Source organism: Equus przewalskii, chromosome 3 (assembly GCF_037783145.1).
Source record: "Equus przewalskii isolate Varuska chromosome 3, EquPr2, whole genome shotgun sequence".
Classification (NCBI taxonomy): Eukaryota; Metazoa; Chordata; class Mammalia; order Perissodactyla; family Equidae; genus Equus; species Equus przewalskii.
This window is the reverse complement of record NC_091833.1, coordinates 52,576,537-52,591,618: the sequence shown is the minus strand read 5'-3', so window position 1 is coordinate 52,591,618 and position 15,082 is coordinate 52,576,537. Positions and strand designations below refer to the sequence as shown.

Here is a 15,082-nt window from a genome sequence, read left to right as displayed (position 1 = left end):
GTGTCGGTCCGCACCCAGGATCCAAACCTGCAAACCCCAGGCCACTGAAGCAGAGCATGTGAATTTAACCTCTATGCTACAGGGCTGGCCCCATGGGCATTAGATTTTGAGCTAAATAAAGGCATGAACTATTATCAGGAAATTTTTGTTGACTGATAAAAAAATAAAATTGAGTTGGAAACAGGAAAAAAGCATTTTGGTAGAATATATCCTGAACTGGTCTTCTGAGCTTGGTTTGAATCTTTGTGTCATCATCAAAATGTAGAGAATAGTTTTGTTGAGTTTGAGGAGGGAAGAAAGCTTCAAATATAAAAAGCAAATTGTTTTTAAATTATAGGTACTTTCTACTGTGTGTAAACTACTTTTTCTATGGAGAGACCGTAGCAGATTATTTTGCTACATTTGTTCAAAGAGAAGAGCAACTTCAGTTCCTTATTCGTTACCACAGATTTATATCCTTTGCCCTCTATCTGGCAGGTAAGTTTAGGAAAATATTCTGTATTGATATGTAGCTAATATATTTTGCATGTTTACTTATATTTGTGCTATTTAAATTCATAACATCCTTTATTTGTTACATTTAATCCAGCTTCTCTTTTTAATTGTCCCACGTATAAAGCTCTTTCTTTCGTTGTGGTCTTAAATGGCAATCACTCCCTAATGGTGGCTAACAAAACTGCTCACTTAGTAGTCACTCCATATACTTGAAAATTTTCTTTGCAAGTTGTAGTAAAGAAACTTTTAAATATATGGATTGATTATTAACTAGGTATAATTTACAAGGAAATTTTCACATATCTATTGCTTTATTTGTCCCTAGGAAGTAGAGTTTTCGTATAGAATTAATCAGGGTACTTAGTTTTCCTGACATGGTTTATTATATATTCATAATATATATATTTATATATGTAAATATTATATACATATTTGTTTATAGTATGCTATGCCATATGTTTTTATGATTTTAGATTAGGAATCAGATACTTAGGATAAAGTTAGAATTAACAGAGTTCTTCTCTATAAAAGTTTACCAATCATAAAAAAAATTTCTAAGAAATTGACTTGGATATGTACTTTTTAAGTGTCAGATTGCCAATGTGAAGCCTGGCTCCACCACTTACTAGCTGAATAAACATTGGGAAATTTAATTTATCTGTGCCTCAGTTCCTTTGTAAAGCACTTCAAGCAGTACCCAGCACTATTTCTATATTTGTTGTTATTTTCACTTTTAAAGGAGGAAGTGAAATTTGTGGGTTTTCACTTTAGCTAGTAATAAATAGTTATTGTTTTAGCTCTTAGGAGTTTCTTAAGAAGTAATTTTGTCCTCTTAGTGCAACTTTGGAAACTGCGTACAATACAGGTGACTCCATTCCTCGTTAAGCTAGACACATACAGAGTGTATGGGGAAGTCCGTCCTGGCCGTTGAAAGTCTCTGTCTTATTCGGTGACTGTAATGTTCTTCTTCATGGTGCTGCTGCCTTAGTAAAGGCCCCTTCAGATCCTGGTCTCTCTTTTGTTTCTGATTCTAGGAAGGCAGAAAGTGAAACACAATCTGAAATGATAGTAGCAGTTTTCAGAGAATTGTTTTGGGGGCAGCGGAGACCTACATTTTCTGAAGCGTTTTCCTTTTTGTATTCAGGGGTTTTGTTCAGTCCGGTTTTCTAAGTCTATTACTTCATTTTTAAAAATTGTTTACTGATATATCTAAAGAAAGTAGATTCTTGGAAATAGGTATTGAAAAGCATTTCTGTTCTTCCGAGGGCAAAGGAAGTTATTCATTTTAAGGTAATTATCCGTTTTAAATTTTAATAGGTTTAGAAGAATCCTGATTAGAGAGATTAATGATGGCTGCTAATGGGTAGAATTTTGGAGAGTGGAACACTTGACTCTGATTCTGTGTTTATCACAGGACATTTGTGACATTTTTTTCTTGGTAGAAACTTTGAGTAGTTTCTCTCACTTATCAAACCAACATGTCTGATTTATTTTGTTAAATGTAAGGTAAATTCTGGGATTCTTTAGTATTACAGGAGAAAAGAATACAGTATCTTCTAGTTTATATTTAGACTGGCAAGACTTGTCTGGCATCTTGAGTTTTAAAAATAACATTAGCAAGAGAAGTGTCTCTAGTGGCTTCCGCTATTGAACCTGACCAATTCATTTTACTTTATTTTATGTGATTATTCTTATGATTACATAGCAAAAATTATGATTGGTTAAAATACAAATCATTTGTTGTCATTAATATATGTCCACTAGTTAAAAAATCAGTTTTAAAAGACTTATAATGTAAACAACAACCCTGCATCCCACTTACAGAATTTTTCCATTTTTCTAAGTAACATGCCTGTTTCTTAATTTATTTTAGGCATTATCTATTGTTTTCCTGTTATAACCTCTCTCTCTTCTTCCCACTCGGTTTTTTATTGTAATTGTTTACGTTATTAAACAGGTACCTAAAATATCACATCCTACAGAGCCAACTAGTATCTACAATTACATTTTCATTCTTTTACAACATTTTGTTTTTCCTGAATTTAACAACTGCTTCACCTTCTCTTTTCAACCTTTGCAATTTCTGTGTAGGAATCCTTAATTTTTCCTTCAGGTCTGTCACTTGTCTATTGATAATTCTTTCAAATGTTCACACAAATCAAATAGTGTATCATTTCCATTTTTTCTTGGAGAGCTCTGTCCTGGAGACCTCTGTGGTCCTGTCCTGTTTTGACTGGCTGCTTGTAGGCCTACTGCCCACGTGTCCTCATGATGTAGCCTCCCCATTTCTTCCATCCCATGTCTTTCACTTTCTGGCTTAACACCCTCGTGGTTTCCAGTAGTTTCCTATGAAATATGCTTAGAAGGTAAATGTTTTATGCTCATACATTTCCAAAAGTTATCTTTATTCTAGGCTCACAGTTGGCTGCTTTGTCTGGGGCTCGCTTTTGTTAGCAGCAGTAGACTTTGACTAAATACTCTGGTTTGGAAGCACAGGCCTCACCCCTGCCTTCCACCAAGCCTTTTCTGTTAAGTTTTCTCTAGAGAATACTCCCCGTTTTCCCTGATTTCTCAGGTCTCTAAAAGTTATCCAGTCTGTTTTCCAGCTCCCAAATTTTGCAGCCAGTTCTCTCCTGTTTTCCTTGACATTTCTTCAGTTCTCTTTGCTCTGTGGCTTTTTGTCTTAATTTCTTTTACCAAGATGGAATGGAAATAAATGCACGTGATCAAGCTGTCATTGTAATAGGGAAATCCTTAAGTAGTTGTCTTTCCCTTGGCTTAAAACAATAGTTTATTGTTTTCTCTTGGTCCTGTGGGTTGCCGAGGCGTCACTGGGCAGTTCTTACAGGGCTGCTCCCCTGGCTGCAGCCACTTGGAGGTGGTGCTTGTTTCTCAAGACTTGAGTGGGCTGGACGGCCCGCGTGGCGCACACTTATGGCCACGGTTAGTGCCGGCTATGGACTTGAGCACCTGTGGATGGCCTCTCCATGGGGCTTGGAGGTCCCAGAGCACCGTGGCTGTGTTCTGAATAGGGAGTGTGACAAAAGCCAAGTGTTTCAAGAGTCCTTAACTAGGTTGCTGTGTTCTTTTAAATTAGTTTTTAAAAAATGAAAACATAATGCCATGCACATAGTAAAAATTCAGACTGAAAAAGAGTACTCAGTGAAATCTCCCTCCTACCTCAGAGCCTTACTTACAATCTCCCGGGGCTCACTACTGTTATTGCAGAAAGTTTTTTAATATTCAAGCTTATACTTTTATATCCCCCTCCCTTTTTTTTTTGGTGAGGAAGATTGGCCCTGAGCTAACATCTGTTGCCAATCTTCCTCTTTTTGCTTGAGGAAGATTGTCGCTGAGCTAACATCTGTGCTAATCTTCCTCTATTTTGTATGTGGGTCACCACCACAGCATGGCTTGATGAGCGGTGCGTAGATCCACACCCAGGATCCATACCCTCAAACCCTGGGCCCCCAAAGTGGAGTGCGTGAACTTAACCACCATGCCACTGGGCTGCCCCCTCCCCATTTTTTTAATACAAATGAGAGTGGACTACTCTGTACCTGTTTTTTCCACTTAAAGTAGCCTATGGATCGTTTTATATCAGCACATCTAAATCTTTTTTTCCTATCTGTGATTCTGTCTCTACTGATGTGCATGCAGTAATGTCTGATGGGTGGAATGTCAGAAGATAGGGTGACTGCTATTTACTTGGCTTACTTTCCCTTTGTGGTTTGCTGTAACTTATATTTGAGAATAACTTCTCAATTGAGTAAAGACCATATAATTAATTTTCTTGTTTCTTTTTATATATTTTATACATGATCACCTTCCAACTATCCCTTTTTAGTAATTGTTTGCTTCATACACTAAACTTTCTCACTGTACTTTTATAAAATAAAATCAATATTTCTTTTTTTTCCCAACTGATTTCTGTCATAGAAATAGCTCACCACTTGCTGTTTTAGGCTCTTGGAATCACAGAAGCTCATTGAAAGTCATCAGTGTCATTCTTTCAACAAACATTTGAGTGGTTTCCGAATGCTAGATACTGTGAATGTTGTTGAGGGTACAAGGGGCAATAAGGCCAATAGTGTGCCTTCCAGGGTCTTGAAGCTGGTGGGACATGAGTCCCCTAGTGCGTCACGGAAACATGAGCAGGGCCCTCTAAGAGCGTGAAGAAGGAGAGGGAGGGCCTTACTCTGTTAGGGGATGGGAAAGCCATAGAAGGCCTTCGAGGAGATGGCAGGTGTCACGAAGAGTAAAGAACAAGCAGGCATTTGCCAGGTGGATAGTGGGAAAGGGCGTTCCAGGCAGAGGAGCAGCTGCACAAGGCTTGGAAATGAGAGAGGATTGCATGCTCTGGGCTGGTGCCAGGCACTGAAGGTCGGAAGGGTAGGCAGGAGCCACGTCTTGAGAAGCTCCGTGTATCGTGGGAAGGGCTTTATCCCTGGGAAACCACTGGAGGGTTTTAGGCTAAGAGATAATATAACCAGATTTGTAGTTAAATGAAAGATAAATTGTGAGACGTGAATAGGGTGACTACATTGGAAACTGCTGCTGTAATGCATGCTAAATAGAATGAGGGCCTGAGCCCTTTAGGTTTGTATTTAATACTAAAAGAGTTCTAAATTAAAAAGATAAAAATACTGTGGGCTGATCATAGAAACCAACTGCTATTTATGAAAGTCTATGAGAAAATTGCTTTTGTATCCCTAATTATTGGCTTAGAATGTACTTTTTGCTGAGATAGTTGTATATTTACATGCAGGTGTAAGAAATAATAGGGATATCCCTTACACATTTTGCCCAGTTTCCCCCAAAGGCAATATTTTGCAAAACTACAGTATAAACATCACACCAGTATAGTTACATTATTACAGTCCTACAAATGTACTTTTAAAATGCAACCTTGTAGTAAGCTGAGAGCTACTGCATTAAATGATGAAACTTCCAATATAAATCACTCCTAGTATTCTATATCTATTATCATTTTATGTGTGCCCTAAATATGATCCTTTTAGACTGTAACCACCCACTTTGTGTCTCTCTCGTTTTTGTAATTCCGAATGCCTGGCACAGGGTCTGGCATTTAGGTTCCCATTGCCTATTTGTTGGATGAATGATCAAGAGGCTGAGAACATGCACATCCACACACGCTGCTTCTTAGAGATATTTTCTTGGCATCAGTGTTTGGTTTGCTGAGTCTTGAGGCCTTACTGGTGATTCTTGTGGTTAGCAACATTTATGAGCTTAGTCTAGCAAATGGAGTTAGATTTAAGACAGGAGCGAGGAAATTGAGCGCTCTGTTGAGACGTGTGGCCCTTTCTTTCAAGTTATGCTGTGGAAATCTTTGGAATTCTTTTTGTGAAACAGTATTCCAAGGGTCCTGTGAAAATTTCAGCTTTGCAGTGGTCACATGGCTCTGGAAATCATAGGTCTTAGCAGATTGAAAAAGCAGAGACAGCCCAAGCTATTTCATTGACATTGAATTTTATTAAAATAAAATGTAGGTATCTCCAGATCTGACCCCCTCACCAAGGCCCACAAAATTAAATGGCTTGTCTAATATCATACAAAATGACTCAGTGACTAGGATCTGGAAGTCTTTCTGACCTTTAGATAATTTTGTTGTAAAATGAATTTGACTGAGAGCAAAGAGAAATTCAGCGAGACTGAAAATAGTAGGACAAACATTTTCTCTCGAGTCTAGATATTTTTTTTTTTTAAAGATTTTATTTTTTTCCTCTTTGTCCCCAAAGCCCCTCGGTACATAGTTGTATATTCTTCGTTGTGGGTCCTTCTAGTTGTGGTATGTGGGACGCTGCCTCAGTGTGGTTTGATGAGCAGTGCCATGTCCGCGCCCAGGATTCGAACCGACGAAACACTGGGCCGCCTGCAGCGGAGCGCGCGAACTTAACCACTCGGCCACGGGGCCAGCCCCTTGAGTCTAGATATATTTTTAAAAGATGTTGGTGATTTGGATTTGGGGCTCTTTAAAACCAGAGCAGCCATGTGATTGCATGTCTAGCAGTGATGGGTGAATAATCTTGAGGTGATTGACCGTCTCTTTAGCCAACCAGTGATATGCATGTTATGTTTAGTTTGGGGGGTTTTTTTTGCTTGTATTTTATGCATGGCTAACTATTTTGATTTCTTTTTAAAAACCCTAAGGAGAAGGTATGGCTTGAATATAATACTTGGAATTCAAGAAAATCAATGGACATATAAAATTGTTATAGCTAAAACTAATGCATAGTTAAGAATTTTTCCCCAGCCATCCTGAATATCTTTTATCTCAAAGGATGTTGATGAAATCTTTAGAAAGATGTCACAAATAACTGTTCACAAAGGACTGTATCTCCAAAACCACTTACAGTTTTTGAATTACAGACTGTTAGAATCTGTCCACATGCCAGTGTCGTTCTACAGCTTAAACTCACCATGAAGGTTAATAGAAAATTTCTCTTTATCTTAGCTAATATAATGGTCAGTTTGCGTGACAATTTCTACAATGCATATTCGCTTAAAACTTTTTTTGAGCAACTTAGTTGTAATCTAGTGTCTGAATATCGGCTCACACAAGGCAGTATGCTTCTGAATTTATTTAACGTGATGTTTGCAGCGTTTGGAGTTTAGATTACTTAGGTCAGTAATGAAAACTATAGGCACGTGAAAGAGTGAGAGAGAAGTCAATAAGCTCCAGTATTTAATCTTGGGTCTCTCTTAATATCTGTTTTTTGAATTAAGGACTACACATGTTTACTAAATTGGTTAATCACCAATAGCACATTTTAAAAATCTTTATTATTTTTTTATATTTCCTGCCTCTTCAACTAGCTTATGAGCTCCTTGAATAGGAATGCCTATCTTACTCATTTTTCATATCTTGTATCTGGCACATCTTAAGCATTCAATGAATATTTTCTGGTTGTCCATTTTTCTGAAATTCCCTCTGTGTCATCTTTTGGATTTTTCAGTATCTTTTCCCCGCTTTGCTTCTCCTGACTCCTTTAGAAATGTCATTCTTTGTTTTTTTTGGACACGCCTCTCTTTAGTCTGTTGGATGACCAGGTCTCCCTGACCACCTGGGAACTCCTTAATGCTGGGCAACAGGGTCTGCGCATCTTTGTATGGACAGCACCAGGCACAGTGCTGTGTACATAAATGGTGATCAATAAGTGTAACTAAACATAATTATATGTCAAGAACTGTATGTTAGGAAGCTTTATCAGTGAGTACTTTTATTTATAATACTGTAACAAATCCTGTAATTTTAATTGCAAATATAATCATACGCATTTTCTGTTAATTAAGGAAAAAGCAAAACTATAGATCCAAATGTACAAAGTTATCTTTCCCATAGATTTATTGAAATATAGTATATATGTATTTTTATACATTTAAACATAAAATATACACACAGCTATATGGTTGTGAATGAAAAGTAAATTCACATGTTTCTTTTTCAGATTGTTTTTCTTTAAAAATGATATTTAACTTTAGATATGCTAGGAAAACACTCTAACCAGCCACACTGCCCCCCAAATTCAGAGAACTGTTTTATCCTAACGTACGTAGGAGTCAGATAATTGTATCCTGATTAGAGCACCCTAAAGAGCCTCATGTTGCTGGTTGATTTAATGGGTGAAATTAGATCAGGTTAAAGTGAGTCACCAAGACTCTCCCGGATAAAAATCACTATTAGGAAAATATCGAATGATTCTCCTGGTAATTTTGTTTGAAGAAATGCTTAAGGGTGAATGGTATTATATAATTTCATGAAAGAGAAAACCATACATGTTGGAGTAGTATTTGTGAGGAGATAATGCACAGTCAGTGATGTCGAGAAGTTTCCAGGGCTGTGCTGGGAGAGTCAGAGGGGTCCCTTTGGACAAAAGGGTGAGTTCCAGAGGCGTCTGTCTTGTCTCTGCTGTGCTCCTACCTCATTAGCCTCTGATCCAGCTCCAGCGTACATTCACCTTTAACCACGGACCAATGGCATAAAACAGCATAGAAATTACATTATTACTTGAGCCACAAAATAAGTCTACCTGCTATAGAAGAAAAACTTAAAAGCAGTAATTTTTAAAGAGGTTTTTTATGCTACTGGTGATTTCAGTGCCATGAATTCCATATTTTAATCCCCCCGTCCCTTTCTTTCTCTCTCTCAAGAAAGTGACATATGGCTTTCAGCTGTGCTTCCACTCAGAAAATGTTTCCATATTTTCTTATAGTTCAACTAGTCAGATTACTCTGTTGGTGACAAACGGGGTGAGGTAGGATCTGGCAGCCAGTAAGCATTCTCTTCCTTTGTCATTGTCTTTTACACCGACATTTCAAATCAGTTATGAAAAAATAGGTAAAGGCAGCTGCTGTTTGATTCTTTGCTCTGGTCAGAGGAGTATCAACCTGGCTTACTCTGGTGGGTGGAATTGCCTTGGTAAGTCTATCTTAGATACACAAAGGCTAGTGTTATTTCATCTGGGATGGATTAATTGACAATTCATTTTCTGCCTCAGAGAACTCACCCTCTAAAGATGGTGCAGAACAGAATGCACGGGTGACTGTTTATCTGAAATTAAACTTGGTTTATGCATTTCTAATACCTGTCTCTGTAAAAAGATATTTATCTCTAGAAGTTTACTGATAAATTGGGCAGAAAGTGCTTCATATTGCCTCTCATTATTTTAGTGTATGAGTATTAGATTTCATCTAACTAGGCAGAATTTTTATTTAGTAAAATTTCATTGTAATAAATTTGTAGGATATAAACATAAACACTGTTTATAAATCTTGAAATTATTGAGTATTATGTTTCACTATAATTATTGTAATATTGTTCTAAGAAATTTGAAGTCACTGTTCACCTGACTCTTGCTGATAATGGTTTATGGAACCACATGACTCTTGAGGGTCAGTAGGATCTGAGAATTTACCTGCTTTCTAGCCCTGTGGTCCTCAGTAAATTAATGAAGTCCTTTGTGCATTTTTCTTCATCCGTAAAATGGAGATAGTAATAGGAACCTATATCATGGGAGTGTTGGAAGGATTAAATGAGTTAATACTTGTAAAATGCTCAGACAAGAGGCTGGAACATAGTAACAAGGTTCCATAGATGTTAGCTGCCATCATAATTATTACTAATTTTTGTATTATGTAGAGATTGAAACATTCCGTGCACACACTTGATGGATTGATATAGCAAATAAAGTTTGTTTAACTGAAATTCAAGATCTGTTTTTCCATGTTCACATATTAGCAAGGGACTAATTCACTTAATGCAGGGGATGTTTATTGAATTTATGCCATGGAATATATTAGGCATTTTGGAGAATACAAGATGGTTTCCCTCAAGAAACTTACTTAAAATGCTTAGTATAAGAGGAGAGGAGATGGCTTATGAGTAAGTGGCTGAAGTGTAGCTAGATGGGGTGCAGAACACTGGCTGATTTGAGCTCAATGAGTCTTACACTTTGTAACAAATTGCATAACAGGCACATGTTTTTTGTTCTTGAACAGGTTTCTGCATGTTTGTGCTGAGCCTGGTGAAGAAGCATTACCGTCTGCAGTTTTACATGGTGTGTATTAACCATTCTTCTGTAGTCACTCTCTAAAAGAAAAACCCTTACCTTTAATTTTTTTTCTGCGGTGGAAAGATGTAATCTAATCTGCTAGTTGACGTCTTGCCTGAATGTGAGGGATATTTCAGTTTTGGATGGCTATTAAATACGAAAGGTTGAAGCTAAAAAATTATTGAGGATTTTAAAATTTTAACTGTTTTCAAAGTTTCCTAAGAAATTTTCTTTCAATATTTTCAGAGGCTATAAAATTAAAATCGAGTATTTGGATTCTCTAAATTTGTAGAAATTTGAAGCATTTCTATAGTCTCCTGAACGTTTAGTAAGTCTGAGAAACATCAACCATATTTTTCTAAGGAAAGTAACTACGTTTACTTGCTCTTAGCCTGAGCATGAAAGGAACAGAGCATATATTTTCTCGGTACCTATGGTTAGTCACCTAACTGCGTAATTCTTTTTGGCCTAAGGTATTTTATTGAGTATATCATAAACAGTGTTCAGTGTTTTATGAAATTTATCACTGTATATTATGAACTTATTTCTTTAAAAGGTAGCTAATTATAAGACACTAAAATGCAAAATGTAGTATTTTGACCTGTGAATTCATGTATTAGGCTTATTTTCGATTTGGGGTGTTTTTCCTATTCCTTATGCCTTGCTTTTCTCCTTTAGGACATCCTGCTGAGCATTGTTAGTGGAAAATTGTAGTGTTTCTTACATTTTTAATTTCTGGGGATCTTGAGAGGAAAGAGTAAAATTCTCAGTGAAAATCTAGAAACCATCAAACCAAGTTAGAAATAAGAGAATCTCTTATGCAATCTATAAAGAAGCCAAAACATAATGATATACGCTGAAATTTACAGTGTTATAAACCAATGTGGCCCCAATAAAATAATTTTTTAAAAAATAAAAAAAAAGAAACTGTGGTGTACATATATACAATGAAATCCTACTCAACAATAAAAAAGAAGAAATCATTGATATATGCAGCAACAAGGTTGAATCTCAAAAGAATTGTGCTGAATGAAAGAAGACAGCAAAAGAGTTCTTGTGTGATCCCATTTGTATAAAATTATAGAAAATGCAAACTAATTTTACATAAAATTATAGAAAATACTAACTAATTGGCAGAAAGCAGTTTAGTGATTGCTTGAGGATTGAGGGTGGAGATGGTTTGCAAAGAGTCACAAAGAAGTTTTAGGAATGATGGATATGTTCACTATCTTGATTGTGGTCATGGCTTTATGGGTGTACACATATGCCAAAACCCTTGAAATTATACACTCTAAATATAAGCAGTTTATTGTATGTCAATTATATGTCAATAAAGCTGTAAAAAAAAGAAATAATAGAATCTCCTATGGAAATATAAATGGTGCCTATTGGAAAAAAATTATTTATGCATTCTGAAGCAACCAGGGTAAAAGAGAATTGGATCTTTTAAGTAGATAAAAATAAAACAAGACAACCAAGATACTATATTGTTTGCTGAAAAGGGAAGCAGGTTTATTAGAATATATCAAAATCCTAAGAATTTTGAAAAGTCATTTTATAAATTACACTCAAAATTATGAGACTAGTACATAGAAACATTAGCTTTTTTTTTTTTTTTTTCACATTCTACCTATTCTACTGATGATGCTGAAAGTCGCTAATGTAGCCATCTCTCAGGCTGGATGGAATTGATGAAACACAGAGACCTTTGAAAATTAGAAATTGAGTTCTGTCATTGAACAGAGCTGTGAAGGTCAACTTTGAAGTGTCAAAATTGGAGCTTAAGGGCAATTGATCCTTGCTGGTTTGGATCATTTGAAGTTAGAATTAACTCTTTATGGGAAAAAGTTACCATAATGAACTCTGAAAGAAAAATAGTGTGTAGCATTTTTTTTAAAATTAAGGTTATGATAGTTTACAACCTTGTGAAGTGTTTAGCATTTTTAATAACTGCAGAATGCAACCAGAGTAAAATGTTCCTCTCTCAATGACATAACACCATAAATTTCTCATTATCATTTGAATCTCATGATTCAAGACTATGGCTTGTTTTTTATTTGAGTTTTTTTAATTTAGTAGTGTCTCTCGGTATTATTAGCATACCATTTATGCATAAATTAAGATTACTTTGGTCAAATGTTTTCATGGTTCCAGTTTTAAGGTTCCAGTTTCATGGTTCCTCCATGTTTTAAGGTTCCAGTAGGCACCAAAATGAATATAATTTACTAACAGCATTTATTTTGACCTTATCTTACAAAATTTGACCAAAAGTCATGCTAGAAATTTGTTTCGAAATTGCTGTTGCTTCCTGGGCTGCACTGATCTTGTGTTCACTAATTGTTGTATTGTTGGGCTATTAACAGTTCGCATGGACTCATGTCACTTTACTGATAACGGTTACTCAGTCACATCTTGTCATCCAAAATCTGTTTGAAGGCATGATATGGTAAGGGGATGGTATTATGCTGCTTTATATTATGTCATAGCACTTTTAAAGCTCTTTCACACTGGACAGAATCTTATAGATTTCTACTAAAATGTACTATCTGTTGTTGCTCTATTCCATTAAAATATCTTCCCGAGTTTTGCTTACTATTTGATAACTGAAGACAAATGCTTTGTTAACACCTGGAAACCTTCCTTATTCAGGTACCAAATAAAATGCAGAAAGTCCTCATAAAAACTCCAAACAATTAATTACGTTTTCAGGTGTTAGTACACCTTAATGTGACTTTTTACAAAGCATAGACTTTGAAAAGAATATATTATTTACGTGGAATGCAGAAAGAACATGAAAGTTTGCTATTCAGCAGACAGTGTGCTGGCGATGCATTTTCTCAGGGAGAAAGTTGGCTAGGTTCTACTCTGCCTTTATATGGGAGCAGGTGTCCAGATGTCAGACGTATGGAGTTCCTTGCTGTATAGCAGGGGCTCGCAGATTCAGGAAGCATTTTTATTAGTTTAAAATTATAAAAATTATTATTAGTTAAAAATTAGAGTGGAGAAAAAGTTAAGATTTTAAGAAATCTGATCATATTTTCCTCATATTCTTTTTAAACCCATTAATTAAAATCTTTTATAGTTGATGGGTTTTGCCCTGATAAATTTATTCCCTTAACAGCTTCATGTTTTTAACTAAGGGGTGTGTGTGCGTGTGTGTGTAAACAATTAGAATCATTTTAAGATTGTTTTCCATATACAGACTTTTAATTGATGGGGGGCAGTTACTGAAATTAGTAGGTTCTGTATAATTAGTAGGGTTTAATGCAACTATAGGCTAAGATAGAATTAAAATTGATGTTTTCCTGAAAGAGAATTTGTATTAAGAGCTTGGTATAAATTTATCAGGTTATTCTGTCTAAACAAATGACTCATTTTCATTTTTAAAGGCTGATTTAAAAAAATTCTTTATATTGTTATAACTTGTTCCTCATAAAACAGAAATTTGAATGTCCATAGCTATAGAAAATGATTGTTTAATATTATAAAGTTAAGTTGATTTTTTAATATTTTCCATAGCAATATTCTCCTAGTATGTTAGCTTATTTAGAGATTTTTGCTCTGCTTAATTGCTAAATGATCAAATTTGGTTGATATGGATTGTTTCTACTAATGTTTTGGCAAGTGTTGTGTTCTGGACTAGGTGCAGTGTAGTCCAAATGGTTATTGCAGTGGTTCATTATGAGTCATAACCTGTGTAAATATTTGTTGCTTAATTATATGGACTTTTTTCTGCTGACCTTTTTTTCTTTAAAGGTTCCTTGTTCCAATATCAAGTGTTATCTGCAATGACATAACTGCTTACCTTTTTGGATTTTTTTTTGGGAGAACTCCATTAATTAAGGTAAAGGAAAAATAATCACAAGCAAGCCACTACCATAACCTTAAAGATTAGCCACTGGAGAAAATGTCCAACAATTTGGCGCTGTTGCACATTCTCGCTTTCCGAGGTGCTTTGATCTTCCTTGGCTGGGCCTGCTGGCCACAGTGCGGGGGCGGTGAGCCGTGTTTCCCAGTGATTCCCTCTGGGTTCTTCCTGGATACTCTGTTGCTCCTCAACAAGGACTTGACTCCATCACTTATGCTGTCTCTCGTGGAGGCTCACTTCATCTTCCTGCTGCTCTTTCCCTTTGCTCTTGTGCAGTTCTTTTTCATTCCTCTCCCCAACGACCCTGCCAACAAGCCTTGCCTTGACTCTGCTCTCCCCTCAAGCTGTCTCATCCATCCCTTCCTTTACCAAATTTTTTGAAAGTGTACATTACACCATCTTCATATACTCGTCCATTTGTAAAACTATTAACACCCAAGCTCATTTCAAAAAATAATTTGAGGCCCTACAGTAAAATATTGATAATGCAAGTAATAAGGAAAGGTTAAGATGAGGGAAAGGAAAGTGCACCTGAACAGATCATGTTGTTTTGCCTTAGATTTGGTTCTGTTTACAGTCGCTGGAGGCAAAGAGAGGAAATGAACTAAGTTATACAGTTCTCATTTCGGGGAAGAAAGAAACAAACCAATTCCTCATGAAAAACTGACCTTTTTCTAGAACTGATTTCTTTAAGAAAAGCTTTTACAGTCTATACAGAAATCAAATGATGTACACCTGAAATGTATATCATGTTATAAACCAATGTTACCTCAATTTAAAAAATTAAAAAATTTTTCATTTGGGGCTTTAAATAGGATTCACTCAGTTCACATACTGGGCTAAATATTTAATACTATTCCCACAAATATATTAATTGGCTATTTTGATGTTATTATATGAGGGCAGTTTTGGGGGGACTGAGATAGATGTTCAGACAGAAAACCTCTTCTTTGTTCAGAGTGATATAAGGGTAGCTTAGCGCTCCCAGAGGAATGCATGGACTGCCTGTTCCTGAGAAAACCTTGCATAAATTCTTCCCCGCAAAGGAGTCCAGCACACAGCATCAGACTGAGCTGTAGCGATACTGGCAAGCAAGCTATATATTTTGTAAAAGTTTCTAAAGCTGCTTCAGCATAAGAGGAAGTGA

General features: G+C 36.1%; 1 protein-coding gene across 1 annotated transcript in view; it reads left to right on the top strand.

Annotated features, from left to right (window-relative positions):
• CDS1 (CDP-diacylglycerol synthase 1) overlaps positions 1–15,082 on the top strand; it is a 61,519-nt gene that overhangs the window by 32,031 nt on the left and 14,406 nt on the right. The window contains exons 5-8 of the mRNA XM_008538424.2: positions 338–477; positions 10,015–10,073; positions 12,431–12,513; positions 13,824–13,911. Of these exons, the coding sequence (XP_008536646.1) occupies positions 338–477; positions 10,015–10,073; positions 12,431–12,513; positions 13,824–13,911 (370 nt within the window). The remainder of the gene's footprint in view (positions 1–337; positions 478–10,014; positions 10,074–12,430; positions 12,514–13,823; positions 13,912–15,082) is intronic.